The sequence below is a fragment of the Pararge aegeria genome, chromosome 10 (genome assembly GCF_905163445.1).
Source record: "Pararge aegeria chromosome 10, ilParAegt1.1, whole genome shotgun sequence".
Lineage (NCBI taxonomy): Eukaryota > Metazoa > Arthropoda > Insecta > Lepidoptera > Nymphalidae > Pararge > Pararge aegeria.
The window spans coordinates 10,314,234-10,329,431 of record NC_053189.1 but is presented as its reverse complement, the minus strand read 5'-3'; the positions used below and the strand labels follow the sequence as shown (position 1 = coordinate 10,329,431).

The following is a 15,198-nucleotide window of genomic DNA, read 5'->3' as shown; positions in this document are numbered from 1 at the left end:
TGCAGTACGTTAGTACTAGACTGTGATGCTGTAAATAATGTTCCTGAAAATATTTTATTATGCAATCAGAAAACGAAGGCTAAATAAAAAAATACCCCGGCCTCTGGTCACCCATATCTGCTCGTATTTTATAATTTCTCTGATAGCTGCAATCCTACGATACTGTCACGTAAACGATGAAACATGGGATGTGCAAAGGTCGCTGTTAAATTTTGCGTTTTGAATTAAGATGACCGGTTTGCTTCCAGATGGAAAAGAAAATAATATTGCAGCTGGTGATCTGAACCGTAAAACATCATATACCTGTTCTCAGATTATGCACAAAGAACCGAATAAAAATACATCCATCACTTTCAGGAAAACTGTTACAGACATACCTGCCTATTACATATACATTTTCTTTCTCATTTCTCTCATCAATATCGGTGCTTATTACCAATTAAACTTGTTATTAAGTTTACCATAACTGTAAACATTCTTGAGATTATAAAGTTACTATTTTAGAAGGAGCCTTACAGGTTTTGGAATATATAAATAAATTATAGGCATACATATAATATTCAATTTAATATGTTAACATAGTATACAAAAACACGAAGTTTATTAACTTACAAAAAAAATTTATTGTTCAAAACGGATATAAAATGTTATGCATGTTTTCCATTTTAAAAATGACTGACGTCATAGGAATATTTCATGAAATATGGAAATACTTCTCTTAGAAAAGAGAATAACGTATTTGAAACAGTATGAAAAACTGTTTGTATGAAGGGTACAGTTTTTCCCTAAGGGTACTCTTTCACGTTACACTAGTGAGTCATAACGTGAATCACAGAGTTTTTTTAATGGGTATATGTGAATAGGTATACCTACCTGTTATAATTACAGCTTTTTACATAGTTGATTTTACGTATACCACATGAAAGTTGATGAATTTAACACATACCAGCGATTGTGTTTAGATATTCTTTTACGAAATAATTATGAAATAACTTTGAATTTATTTAAATTCAAATTCGTAATTCACTAAATCAAGTAGGCTCACTTTATAAGCACTTTTAAAACGTCACGTCAGTCTGTTTGTAGTGACTCTACCACCGGTTCGGAATGCAGATTCTACCGAAAACAGCCGGACAGAAACTCAGCAGATCTATTTCAAACATCTTTTTACAGTTATAACAATCTTTACAAGTGTTCTATCTTGTTAAAGATGACGGCCAAGCAGCCTTGTTGTTAATAAATTCGTCAACAATGCGGTAGATATGATTGATTAAATGTGTTTTAATCCATTGTTCAAACTTAGGTAAAGGTAGATCTAATATTACCTTCGGTATCATGTTATACAAGCATGATACGAAGGATTTCCGTTCTTTTCACAGGCGATAGATAAATGCAAATTATTATATTAATTGATATGACTTTTATATCAGTTTACACGTGGATATTGTATAAAACGAGATGTATTATCGTCAGTTGTCATTACTAATAAAGCATTGTTCAATATCACTCAAATGAAATACCGCCTTCAATTTGACGTCAACGGACAGCGTGACAACTTAAGTAGCTTGTACCTACTTTTTATCAATGTTTCATAGATCAAAGTATATGCTAATAAATTTTACTAAAAATGATAACTAACTATATTTACAAATACTTAGCTCGCAGCCTAAATGTTTCGCAGAGTTCACGCACCTAAAAATCCTAAGGTTCATTGGTCAAATTGCAATGAAATGGCACTAATAATGTCACGTAGATTGAGAATTTCTAAAATTATTCTTTAATTATGTTGACTTCATTAAACACAACAAATATAATATTCGTTTATAATTTACGCTGCAGAAGTTTAAACTCAAAACCTTCTTTTAAATTTTTATTCCGAGAACTTGTGAAGTATTACTCCACCATTACAAAAGAATAATCCATAATGAATGAACATTTACAGTGAGTATTTGTACCACTGTAACACAAAAACGTAGAATACTAAATATTATTTCATAGACGTCTGATTTGGCGCAGATCCCGCTTATTAGCTACACCAAAACACAAAATTTCGTTGAATATGAGTAAAATAATCTTTTTGGTGTAATAATAATCAAACAAGCGTCTTATCATTCTTCATAAATCTGTCATATTCAAAAGACAACCATTCATTGGTCTAAGGCACGATTAAACGTCATGATTTGACAACAAAAGGCTGCTCAAGTATCAAATCTAAATATTCTTGCTAGTTGGGTATGACATTCCACATTGACATAACCACAATTTGTTACATCAAACATGCCAGTTGTATGAATTGTGTGTAAGAATTTACGTCACAAACAATTTTCATTTTAGATTCAGATAAAGGACCAAATCTTAGAACAATCAATAATAATGAAAAAATATAGAGCATAAATTTATCAGATTGTTATAAAAAATCAGAGACCTGCTTGTTTGTTAGTAAAAGCCCAGCCCAGTTGAACAGATTTTCTTTTACAATAATTATAAATACTTATCTTAAACAATAATTATAAGTTCTTTGTGTCTTTAATCTCTTTAATTACAATTAAACATAATAAAATATAAACTAGTTAGATAGTACATTATTTAACTTATTGTCAAAATAACTTATAAATTTGGCTACTGGCTGGCCTACCAATTAAAAATAATGGTTTTAAATTACTTACTACTACTAATTACAACTAAGTTTTAGTTTATTTAGCTACCTTAGGTAATTACTTAAATAATATATTCCTGCACACGTATAAATCATAAATAATACTACGCATCAAAATTCCTTTGTCTAAAATTTTCCTCTATGTTACATTCTTCTTCACCAAAACCGTTATACAGGTATTTTAGAAAAATATAGACAAGCAGATATCCCAGCGATGCTCATCTAGTGGGTAGATATTATAACATATTCTGGCCAAAAAGCTTCTTTGTACATGAGTCTTGACATGTTTACTTTGCATTAACGTAATGGAGTATTTTTGTACGACTTTATTAGAAAGACCGTATTTTGGCAATATGGCAACTTGCCATTTCAAAATTATTTCGATTTCGACTGACCTAGTAGATTTATCCGATTCTTTGTGGGAAGAAATTAACCGGTTTTTGGTCTGTTTTTGGCGGGGGTGTTGGAGGTATTTCGTGCTGGGGCTTCAGTAGCCAAGGGTTGTCAGTTGCATCCTGCGGACTGCCATCGCTCCTTCTCTGATTGGCAGTCGTGGGTGTGAGATGTAGTACAGGCAGAGGGGTTTTCTCGCATGCCGGTGGTTTATCTGCGTTCGGATGCATGTTATCTGTAACAATAACAATTTATTCATTAAAAAATTGTGGTGATAATATGTGGTTAAACTTTAAAGTAGACTATCCATCCACTATTTATTATATGGAAACCTGGATAGCAGCTTCATTTTTGTGCCTTTTGGGGTAGAGACTTTGGGACCGTGGGGTCCGGAGGCAAGAGCTCTTTTCAAAGAATTATCGAAAAGGGATATCGAGTCTACCGGTGATCCTAGAGCGGGCAGTTACCTTGGCCAACGAATTAGTTTGGCCATCCAAAGGGGCAATGCTGCCAGCATCTTAGGAACTGTGCCTCGCTGCAGTGGTTTCGAGGACGTTTTAGATTTTATTTAGTTTTAAATAGTTTATTTTAGGTTATATTTATAAAACAATTATTTTAAAGTATCCACTATTTTACATAATTCAGTTAATTAATTTTCGATACATGTCAGAATATATCGCAATACATTTACCAAGTTTTTGGCTTTAAAATACCTATATATACATATAATCTTATTTAAACTTGAAAGTAGTCCTTTGTTAATAATTAATGACGCAAACAAAAAAAACATTAATATGCATATGCATTTAAATATGCATATAAATCATTATATAAATCTATACAGTAAACTTTACTTGTTACTCTACATTTGAATTTTACAAGTAATACTTTTTTATAATAGATAGAGTTTGAAACCCGCGTAGCAATAGTTTTATATTAACGAATATGATTATTACCATCACTTCACAACAACAGGTATATTCGTATAAAATATAAAATTCGAAAGAGTTTTTAAGAAAGGCTATTTAAATTTGGATTAATATTTTTATTTATCCCTAGTTTGAACTATACAAATTTCATTACATAGTCAATAAATATCATGGTAATAAATATAATTATTGAAAATGGTTGAGTCACTACAAACACAGACGTTTCAAAACCTAATAAACTAGGTCTTCTTGAATTAAATAAATTTTTGAGTTAACACGACCAAGAACACCGTAATTTCACCTGATGGCACGGAATTAGAAATATTAAATAAATTAAACTCACTTTGACTGTTTAACGAGTTCAACGAGATATTATTCAAACGCGAACTGATAACTTCGACACCGTTTACAAACATTTGACACTGATGACGATATCACTAACACCCGACTGGACGGCGGTTCGATGTTAAATGCGCAGTGTTTGTCCCACACAGTCGTTTTATATCAGATCTGAGTCACATTTGGCAGAGAAACTGGAAACTACGTCAGCGCCGGCCCCTGACGCCAGATTGTATGACGCGAACGCATTTTCCGCGCGCAAGCCTCTCACTGGAACACGTATCGAAGCCGTCTTTCAACTTAAAGCCGCTAAGATAAGCCTAAGACTGACACGCCTGAAATGGCTTACGTGTTGTTATTGAACAAGCCGCATTAAATTAATTCGAACAGGTGTCTGTTTTGTTAATTTTTTTCAACTTTTTTAATTGAGGTGCCATACTAATAAAATACGCAAATAACTATCTATCACTGCAGTTTTTTGTCTTATCACTATATTATTATATTCTAATAGATTTCCCCCGCGGATTCATTTGCATTAACAACTTGACCATAGCGTGCTGAATTTTGATAATCTTTCTAAATAAATATGCTAATAAAGACGACATGACTAAGAATAGTGCTATCCTTTTCCGGGGGATACTCTATCGTTAGATCTGTTAATAAAGAGATTTATATTAAAAACGTAGAGGCACCAATAAATAACAAGAGACACTAAATTCCTTATTTCTTGAAGCGATAAAAAGCCAGCTACACATTTAAGCAACAGTTTGATAGGCTTCTGCCCACTAGAACCTGTCCATATAAGTGTTCCGTAAAGTACTTCATTAAAACTTTACCAGATAATTTTTAGTGTTTTCGTTGAAAAAAATGAAGTAACAAATATATACTTTTAGTTTATTACACTTGGAAGGCGAAAATATGTTATTAAATGGTTTTAGGCTATTAAATAAAAAAAATATTTAGGAGCTGGATAAATGAAATTAATTCTTTTAATATTTTTGCTATATTAATTTCAATCGGGCCCTGGCTTTACCTTCAATTTTTTTGCCTAAAAAATTAATTAACAAACACTAAGTATTCTTCTAAATAAGTTCGAAGGTAGTTTTGTAATTACTGTCGTTATTTTCGAGGATGAACATTAAAAATATAACATTAATATCTTCAGTAAAAAATAGCGGACTGTATGTAAAAAATTAAAATTAAAATGTGTAAATGCAATATGGACTTACAAGGAAAGTTGTAACATTTACGTGTAAACAAACTTGTTACCACATTTGATAAGCACATATACAACTGCGCAAGGTGACGATTACCAATTGGAGTTGGAAAATTTTAAGGATTATGTACCTACTTACGTGGAAAATTTATGATATTAATGAGTATTAAGAGTCTTAAAGCACTTGATTTTCATGAGAATTTAGAAACAAAAACAAATGCAAACGAAGTCGCGGCCAGCGGCTATTTATAATTCTACCATTGGTTCGGCAACGTGGAAAGCCAGAAAGAGTAGTAAGTAATTACAAGTTCTTGGGAAATATGAAAATGAGCTAGATTGAGAAAGCGCCATCAGTGTCGTGGAGGTTAAAGCGACGCTCCTATAGGAGTGGCTGTGTAATCATAAGTTGGGGTTAACTTACACGTGCCACTTTCGAGCGTAAACAAGCAATTGTCTGAAAATATCACAACTGTGGAGCAAAATATCCTTTGAATCTACCATATTTAATTCATTCTCATTATTAAATTTTTTGTATTGAATAGACGTAGGTTTAGAATGGTTTTGGTTTCGATGACAATAATCGATTTAATTCTAAATCTATATTTTTGGCAGATTTATTTAAGTAGTGCTACACTTCTTTAAATTAAATCTGCTTGCCGGATTTTGGATTAGATTGATTATTTCGAGCGCCAGTAATCTGGTCCTAAATTACCATGTAGTTTTGGACACCACCAACACATACAATCACCTTTATTGCCATTAATTATGAGTGTAATTTTATAGCGGTCCATATCTACGATAACTGCAAGGATATGAATCATACGTATTCATTTCTAAATACGTAACAGTATGTTTATTAGAAGTTATTTTTTTTAGGTCAAAGTCAAGACAATTTATACAAAGAGGTATATTTGTTAACGTCACTGTTTAAAATTAAAAAAAAAGAATATTTTAAGTGGGCATAAAATTTCTTTCAATGCATAACATTGTTACACTAGATTACATTTCTTGAATGTCCTCACTCCTCTTTACACAATAAAATAAATAATTTGGCGATTATGAAGAACATTGAAATACTCATTAAAATACACCAATGACTCAACACTACTTTAGATGTTGATGAGTCATTTGTGAAAAGAATCGTCATTTTGGGTTTTCATTATCGTAAGATGTTACCTACCTATTTGTTATTTTGGTAACATCATGTCTACCTGAACTTCATTTATAGTAGTATTATAAGCGTGTAACAAATACTGTTAGTGTATTAATTCAAATCGTAAAAAATGTGTAGGTTGGTAGATTATTATCATTGAGCTTCCTGGCTGAGTCAAGTCATCATACCTACGTCAACGACTTCGTAAAATCTCAATTAGTTTAGATTTGTCATCAATTCATAATCATGACTAACCCAAGCACGTAGACGTAATTATTGTCAAGTGCACTAAATGTTTATTAATTAATGTTGACGTGTTTAATTTTGAATACGTATGCACATCATTGTTTAAGGTATGTTTTGAGAGCGTAACGCTGAAACTTTTAGCTGAGGCTGACAATGAGGGGGGCCTAAATTGAGTTGACTTTGTTCAATCAAGGAAGGCAAGCTCTAAAGTACATTGACGTACTTAGCTTAAGTTTCCTCCGTGTCAGGTAATGACGCTAGAGAATGTCCGACAGGCGTTGTTTTGCGCAGGTAGCGCAATGCCAAAATATACCTTTATAATACCTATAGCTTTCTTTACACTGCAGCCTTTAGAAATAACAACGTAGTTTGGAAGTACATCGGTACGTCGCCTGCGGCAGCCGAGCACGGGTTTCACTTTTTTATGGAGCAAAGTTTGCGTGAAATCATAGTAATAAAAGTTTATTGTTTTATAGTTTCAAGGAGATATCGAAAATAGGCATCCTTTGCGTCGTGTGAAGATTATGACATAAAGGCTTTATTGCTCCAGAGTTTGCGATCGTAAATATAATGGAGCAAATACCGAATAACCACGTCAACCGGGTAAGCCTCACGGCGAGCAACAATGCACAGGGATAATGTAGTGTTTGCACTTTGATGCCTGTTACTTAATACTGAACTAACACAGGCTTTAAAAAAATAATAACCGTATTAACATCTGAAGGCTGTCTTTGTAGGGACACGCCCTGAATCGTTTAGTCTGAGTTTCTGTTTTGATCGCTCCTACCAAGGGCTAGCACAAGCAGAAGACAAAAAATAAATCCCCCTATTATATCCCCATGACAAGGGATACAATTAACGTGTCCACCTGGGAATACCTAGTAGAACTTTACCCCCATTTATTATTTATTATATATAAATATTTGTATATTCTTTCCACTGGTGTGCCAATGCTCTGAGAATTAATAAAGCTGTGGGAAAAGTAAATTTTTATCCTTTCCCCGGTGAGATAATTATCTCCTGCCCATGTTTGCTGTTCTGGAGTCAGTTCGGTTCTTTCTCTTTGTCGACAAAGTAAGCCCGAAGTAAATCAGTCATTTGATTATTTAGATATCCGTTGCTCCGATGATTGTACAAACATAAGTATAAACTAATTCCACAGTCATATTGATTGTTAGGACTAACGCCTCAGTATAGATATAATTCAGTATAGTATATTTGTATGCTTGCAATCGTAGAGTCGTTTCCGAGTATCGAAACACGAATGAATTAATGATTGAATATATTTTGATTGTACACCACATTAAAATACAGGAAAAATTATCAAATAAGTAGTTTACACGATGTATACAATTAGGCGGCCTTATCGCTACATAGCGATCTCTTGCTTAAGACAAGATGTAGGTTGTGAATATGAATATATACATAAATACGATATATATAAAAAACTTATACAAAATATTATATATATGTACATACTAATAATTAATATATATCTATAAAATGAATTATAGTGGCAATGTAAAATAGACCAGAAATCCCTAGTTTTAAAGTAGTTTATTCTGTCGTGTGGATTTTTATTTTACAATTGTTCCGCTAGGAGCGCTAATATAAGAATAATTGATATGGTGGTAAGATTTAAAATAGTAGGAATAAAGTCCGTTATACTCTGACGTTACGAAAGCCACTTTATGATTGCAATTTTGCAAATGTTTTTTTATGGGATACCCTTTTCTGCTACCTAAAACATTTGAAAGATCGATATTCAGATTTAATACGAATGCGATGTATTGCTAATGCTACATAGCAATGTTGTGTATAACTCAGAAGACATGTCTGTTCGACTGTCTTCTGGAACCACAACACATTAATTTCGAACTGATTATACCCTAATTTCAAATAGTTATGGCGTTTGTCAGAGCTGACGGTGTGGGAATTATTACGTGCTTGCTAATTTTGTCACTATAAAGTAGTTAAATATAGATATTTGTTTACTCACTGGTAATAAAATTAGCTGCATACGGATGTATGGATATAAAATAGGTAATACATTTAAATGTAGATAAAATTAGACTAACCTATTATTTCGTGGGAAGGTTTTAGTTTAAGTGTTTTAGGTTAACTAAAACTATGGGTTTGCGAACTTAATACTATGTAAGGGTGAATTAGCTTGTGCTTTTCTAGAATGTTCGCGTCAATAAGGAACTCAAAAAGGCTAACAAGGGCGAGGGTTCGAAGCTATTCAAGGAAAAGCTTAGCTTACTGGTTAACGATAGCATGTGGCTTAAGTGGGTCCTTCGCCTAAGTTTAAATCCTACTAATAAGTATTATAAACGTGAATATTTTTATTGATGTATGGATGTATGGATGTTTGTTAGTCTTTTACGTTATTACTGAACGGATTTGACTATGATTTGGAATAGATATAGTTTATACTCTGAATTAACATACAGGCTACTTTTTATCTCCGAAAAATCCATTGATTTGCAAAATACTGAATTTTACATAGATGAGCAGTGATAAATATATTTTATTAGTACAACCAGTTGTAATTAAAATAATTTACCCTTTCTTCTTTCTACGTATCCTTTGTTTGAAGATTAGTATTTTCACAAATAGGTAAAATCTGTACACCAGATCTAGATTGAAATCTAGATCTACTTGTGACATAGCCTATGCAATATTTTTCAGTGTTCGGGAAAAATTGAATGTTTTTGATTATTAATGCCATACATCCACGTTACCTTTATCTTTTGTTATTCTGAACGATATCATATGAGCACAACGCAGCGCTAACATTCATAACATGATAAAATTATACGATACCTCGTGGTTTGTTAATTGTATTGCATAATTTAAAAGAAACGCTCCTCGACGTAAAGTAGATAGTTTGTTGAGTCATGTTTTACCCATGTTAACAGAGTTTATGTTACCTAATGTAAGAAAATTAATTTCTTTAAGTATTAAGTACTTTATATACCTGTTGAAACGCAAAGTCTGTCTTTTTGACTGTACCAAAGAAAGTATTATGTTTTACAATATGTAGTCAAATTTAAATAATCATCTGAGGACTTGGTTTGATGTATTGACACTTGTTCCAAACGAAATTTCTCTTTCTTTCTCATGTGGCAGCTTAAGAGTAGGTAATTCAGTTTATTTTAGTAGCTACATATCAATGATTTTTTATTTTTTTTAATTATAGAAATAAACATAGGGTGTAAAAAACAAATCAATTAAGTAAAATAACCTCTTATTATTTATTATATTCTTTCCACTTGGTAGAAATTTGAATATTTTTCGGTTTTGTTATTCATGTTAAACATACTTTGCAAATGCGATTACCTGCATTAAAATGTGTCAGTCAGTAGGTACGTGTGAACTAGCACGATAAAATAATCTGTAGTTACCTAACAATATTATCAACGTTGTATAAAAATTTTATCGTCATTGATTATTATTGGTCTAATTAATAAAGCAAAAGTACCTTAAGTTTCAGATAAAACACGCGTGTCTTAAATTATGGACCTTAAATCGATGTAATAAGTTGCTCGTTATGTGCAAGTGTGATGAAACGTATGTTAAAACTATCAGTAACTTACGCGTGGTGATATACCTTTAAAGATTGATATCACGACCGACCTTACTAGTAACGTGTGGTGGAACAACGCCACAAATGTATCGACTATCGATTTACTGTCTCATATGCTTCGATACAGGATTGAAGACTCATGCAAGCTTCTTATCAATGAAATAATCTCAAAGCAATCAAAATCTGATACGGTCTTTAATGTTGACCTTCTTGCTGTTACAAATTATCCAGTAACATTTGCAGTTGAAATTGTAAAGTAAATGACTTCTAAATTTCAAATTACTTGCAATTTATATTCAGAGCATCTAACCCTAAAGTTAGATAGACAGACCAATAAACTCTTGTTATTACATTTCCAATACTAAAACTGCAATTGCATTTTTATGACAGCATATATAGTTGAATATCTATTGTGATTTGATGCAAAATTGTCTTATTTGAAAATATTATGTAACCACGCGACGAATATTTGACCTTTCAGGTGCCTTTCAGTAACGTGTGCTAGTACAGTAATTTTATTGATTTACTGTATCATATTCCTTGATATAATATGACTGAAAAGACACGCAACGCTCGTAGAATAGTAAATTCGTATAGGTAGTATAAGGTAGCAGTCTACCGATAAAATAAAAATTTACAAGTGATAACAGGTAGGTACCCGTTTAGTCAATGTACGAAATTTTCGTCAACAACAGATTTATCGTTGGAGAAACTATATTATTCGAAGCGAAGACTATTTTATTCTTTTATTCGAGCACAAAGTGTAAATGAAAACCGAAATAATACTTCACAGGCTTTAAAGGTACATTATGTAGGTACCTGTGAGGTATCTGTGATACCGAAAACCCAATAGTTTTTGAGTAAACCACTGACCTGGTTTTTACTAAAAGAAATCAGACACAGCCCTAACATCACATGCAAAGCTAAAATCATTTGACTCCTGTCTTTATTAGGTACGCGTTTCGTACCGTAGGTATTATGCGCGTGTTAGTCTTTTATCTTCAATAGGGTTGACACACAGAATATTTTGAATACATATAAACTGGAACGACATAAAGTAATATATATATATATATATATATGTTATGTGTACTAGCTGTTGGATACACCACATTTAAACCTTAAAAATAATTACATACACATACACACAAGAGCGACATAAAATAACATATCTATCTATCTGTATATATATAGAAGAGAAAGTGTGAAGATATGTTCCTTATAGGCTCCGAAACGGCTGGACCGATTTCAATGAAACTAACTCTAAGTAGCCCAAGTAGTTTTCAATGGATCGCAGCCATTTACTTTATTATAGGGAAAATTACATCGCATCACATGATGCAAATTGCAATGAGAGATTTTCACATTTTTCTCATAAAACTCGGTAGTAATGCCAAATTTTTAATTATATACAATTTACTACTGTTGCGTCAGGAGCTACGTTGGGTTAAATCTTAGGATATTTTTTATCCCGAAAGTCAAAAGTTTCAGCCAATTCACAACCACACGCCGGTTTTCCATCGGTTTGTTTATACCCAATTTTCTTGAAGACCTGGTCAACAATAATGGAGAAAAAGGACATAATTCAGCAGCATACAACGGCAAACGCCTAACTTAAGACTTAACGACACACAATAGGTACATGCAAACAATGCCACATAAGTGAAGGCGTGACAGTTAGCACTTAATAAAAAAATGGTCGTAATGGTTCTAACCTTCCGCACACTTATGAGTAAACTGTACGTAATGCACGCGCTACGATCAGGTATGGAGATTATTTTCACAATTAGTATTCGTTATTATTGATAGGAGCTGTACCGACGTAAGCGGTGATAGCCTAAGCAATTAAATTATATAACTTTCTTTAACGGAGAAGATAAAAATCATGAGGACACCTGCATGCTTGGGAGTAACCCCCTATGTTCTCAAAGACGTGTGAAGCCCACCAATCCGCACTGGGTCAGCGTGGTTGCCAACGTCCTAAACCCTTTTCATTGTGGGAGGAGACCCCTGTCCTGTAGCGGGCTGGTAATGGGATGTTCCGATGTGTGGACGTGATTAAAGTTTATGAAACATGAGCCTCCTCCGTGTATCGCGTAGTTAATTACAGTTTCACGAGCAAACACATTTGATCTAACTTAATTAAGACAAAATTAGGCCAATTAATTAGGCTGCTTGGTATTTCTTAGAAATATAATTTTGTTAGTTTACTCGTACTAGTTATCTTACGTTATTACGTAGGTCGTCATTTTTAAGAAACTTTTTAATATGCTTATTCAATATTTAGTAAAAACTGTCTCAAGGAAGGCATACAGATAAGGATCTCGTTATCTCTTTTCCATAAAACTGTTAGTTGTCTTAAATATAAAGACTTTTTCTTTGTTTTAGAGTTGTTACATTTACATACTTATTGTAGAAATGTAAATATTCTAGTTAAGTAGTTCTTTCCCATCAATACAGTGTTGACCTAGTAGCCGAGTTCGTGACAACTTCTGTCCCAGGGCATTGCCCGCTGCACATGTGGATAAATACATGTGTAAGGATAAAATACATTTTTTGTAATGAAATAGGGTAGTCTTCTTTTTACCTTTTAAGGTACTTCAGAACTGTTCAACAGAAGTATTAAATAAATACACTATGACTGCTAGATCGCCATCTACCCCCAAACTGTGTGTGTGTGTTACACATACTTTGGGGCTAGATAGCGATCTATAATAAGCATAGCTTGTGTTATGGGTACTAAGATAGGCGATCAATTTTTTTTTATATAATATAGGCACATAAATACTTATAATATACAAATACCCAGACACTGAAAAATATTCATGTTCATCACACAATCAATTTCCAGTCGAACCTACGACCTTTGAAAAAGAAAGCCGGGTCGCTGCCCACTGCGCTATTCGGCTGTCATAATCGGGAATAAACGATTCCAACGACTTCGTCTTCATACATATAAAGACGTTATTTAATAATAATAATGCTAATGCCTGATAAATTTAAAGATTTCAAAATAATGACAGTGTATAGTCAGTACATATTTGAAAATTTAATGTACGTTCATAAAAACATTTCTAAATTTAAAAAAATGTGACTGCAATAATTTAAACATTAGAAGTAAGAATAAACTTATAGTGCATTATACTAGCTTACATAAAATTCATAATTCGTTTAAAGGAAATTGCATACAATTCTTCAATAAACTACCAATTGACATCTTGGAGATGTCTCTTAAAAAGTTCAAAGTTTGTATTAAACGTAAGCTTATAGAAAAGTCCTATTATAGTATATTGAACTACGTAATCGATAAAAAAGCTTGGGTGTAAATTATTGCTCTAACCAGGTTGCTCTTCTAATAATTTAAAATGACATTGTGAGATGGTGATAACAAAAAAAGAACACCCGGCTAAGTTTGTTGTGGGCTTCTTCTTAGACCACGACGCGTTTGGAACCCTCGTAGCTTTAGTTTTAAGTTTACGAATGTCGTTATCGCCATCATCTCACTACCGTGTAATTCATCAAAAGTGCCACCTATGGCCTACTTGAATAAAGATATTTTTGACTTTTGACTTTGTTTTCACTAACGATGAACAAGGCAATGCATAAATAAGTAACGCCTATGTAAGGAAAAATTAATTTAGTTACTCTTTTGTACTGAAAAAATATTGAAGCTCTTACCAAAGATCGAAATATTCTTAAGAGCTCTCGATTTAATAAGAAACAAATTCTTAAGATTAAAAGTTATCGTCGAAAATAAGCAAAGATATTTACCTACTAAAATGGTAGAGCAGTCCTTTGAAATTAAGCTAGCTGTTGCCCTATTAATCCCGTGGGAACCATTTATTTTTTGGCATAAAAAGGAGCCAATGCAAATTTCCGTCCTTTCTATATATTCCGTCCGATGGCTTATCAATTTGCTTTTGCTTTTTCGGAAGGACACTTGCCGATAACCTCCTAAGGGGTTGCTACGGCGTCACCGGGGGAGTGGGGCGAGCGCGAAAGCTCGCCATGAGAAGAGCCCCAGGGCTCGACGACATCGGGGGGAGTATGGGAGACGTCGACCCGAGGGTGCCTCCTGCGAGGACTCGGACCTCGGCTCGGTTCGACGTTAATCTGACTGTTGGTGGACTTTTGGACTAATCATTGTTTAGTCCGAACGCCCCCGTGACCGTGGTAAGGATCCACGTCCGGATGACGTCAGAAATCGGGGCCCTCGTCTTCGCCGGCGAAGACGCTGTGAATGTTGCGTGTGTGTGTGTGGTTGGGACACGTTGTCGGTAGTTATTTTGTCGTCAGGGTCGTCAAGGACATGCTTCGGACGTCGCCGCTTTGGTTCGACGTCGGGGACGGGGGTATAAGTGGACGCCTCGACCACTAGGGGGTTGGGGTGTCGGACTGCATTTTCAAAGTAGGTCTTTGATAATGTTTTCATGTACTGGGCTATGGTGGGAAGATCGAGGTCTCGGTGGAGATCTACGTTGCGCATGTACCACGGACTGTCCGTGGTCATACGCATAAATTTGTTCTGCAGGACTTGAAAGCTCCTGTAGGAGCTGTGAGGGCGATGGGCGAATACGACGCTGGCGTATGTCATAATGGGACGTATGCACGTTTTATACAAGGTTACCTTGTGACGGAGGGATAATTTGCTTTTGCGGCAAATCATCGGATAGAGAC

General features: G+C 33.9%; 2 protein-coding genes across 2 annotated transcripts in view; one reads left to right on the top strand and one right to left on the bottom strand.

Moving 5' to 3' along the window:
• LOC120627042 (microtubule-associated protein tau) overlaps nt 1-15,198 on the top strand; it is a gene marked incomplete at its 5' end in the record, with an annotated part of 29,481 nt that overhangs the window by 1,771 nt on the left and 12,512 nt on the right. The gene's annotated exons all lie outside the window — the stretch shown is intronic.
• Nucleotides 2,677-4,473, bottom strand: LOC120626695. Its single transcript, XM_039894322.1, has 2 exons — nt 4,322-4,473; nt 2,677-3,284 (listed from the first exon to the last, which is right to left on the bottom strand). The coding sequence occupies exons 1-2, from the start codon at nt 4,392-4,394 to the stop codon at nt 3,061-3,063; spliced, it is 297 nt and encodes a 98-aa protein (XP_039750256.1). The 5' UTR covers nt 4,395-4,473; the 3' UTR covers nt 2,677-3,060.

What these genes read in the sequence shown, in the direction of transcription:
- LOC120626695 (XM_039894322.1), bottom strand. Translation starts at nt 4,394, where the DNA reads ATGTTTGTAAACGGTGTCGAAGTTATCAGTTCGCGTTTGAATAATATC. An exon ending in GAACTCGTTAAACAGTCAAA is followed by an intron (nt 3,285 to 4,321) that starts GTGAGTTTAATT and finishes TTATTGTTACAG; the next exon opens with ATAACATGCATCCGAACGCA.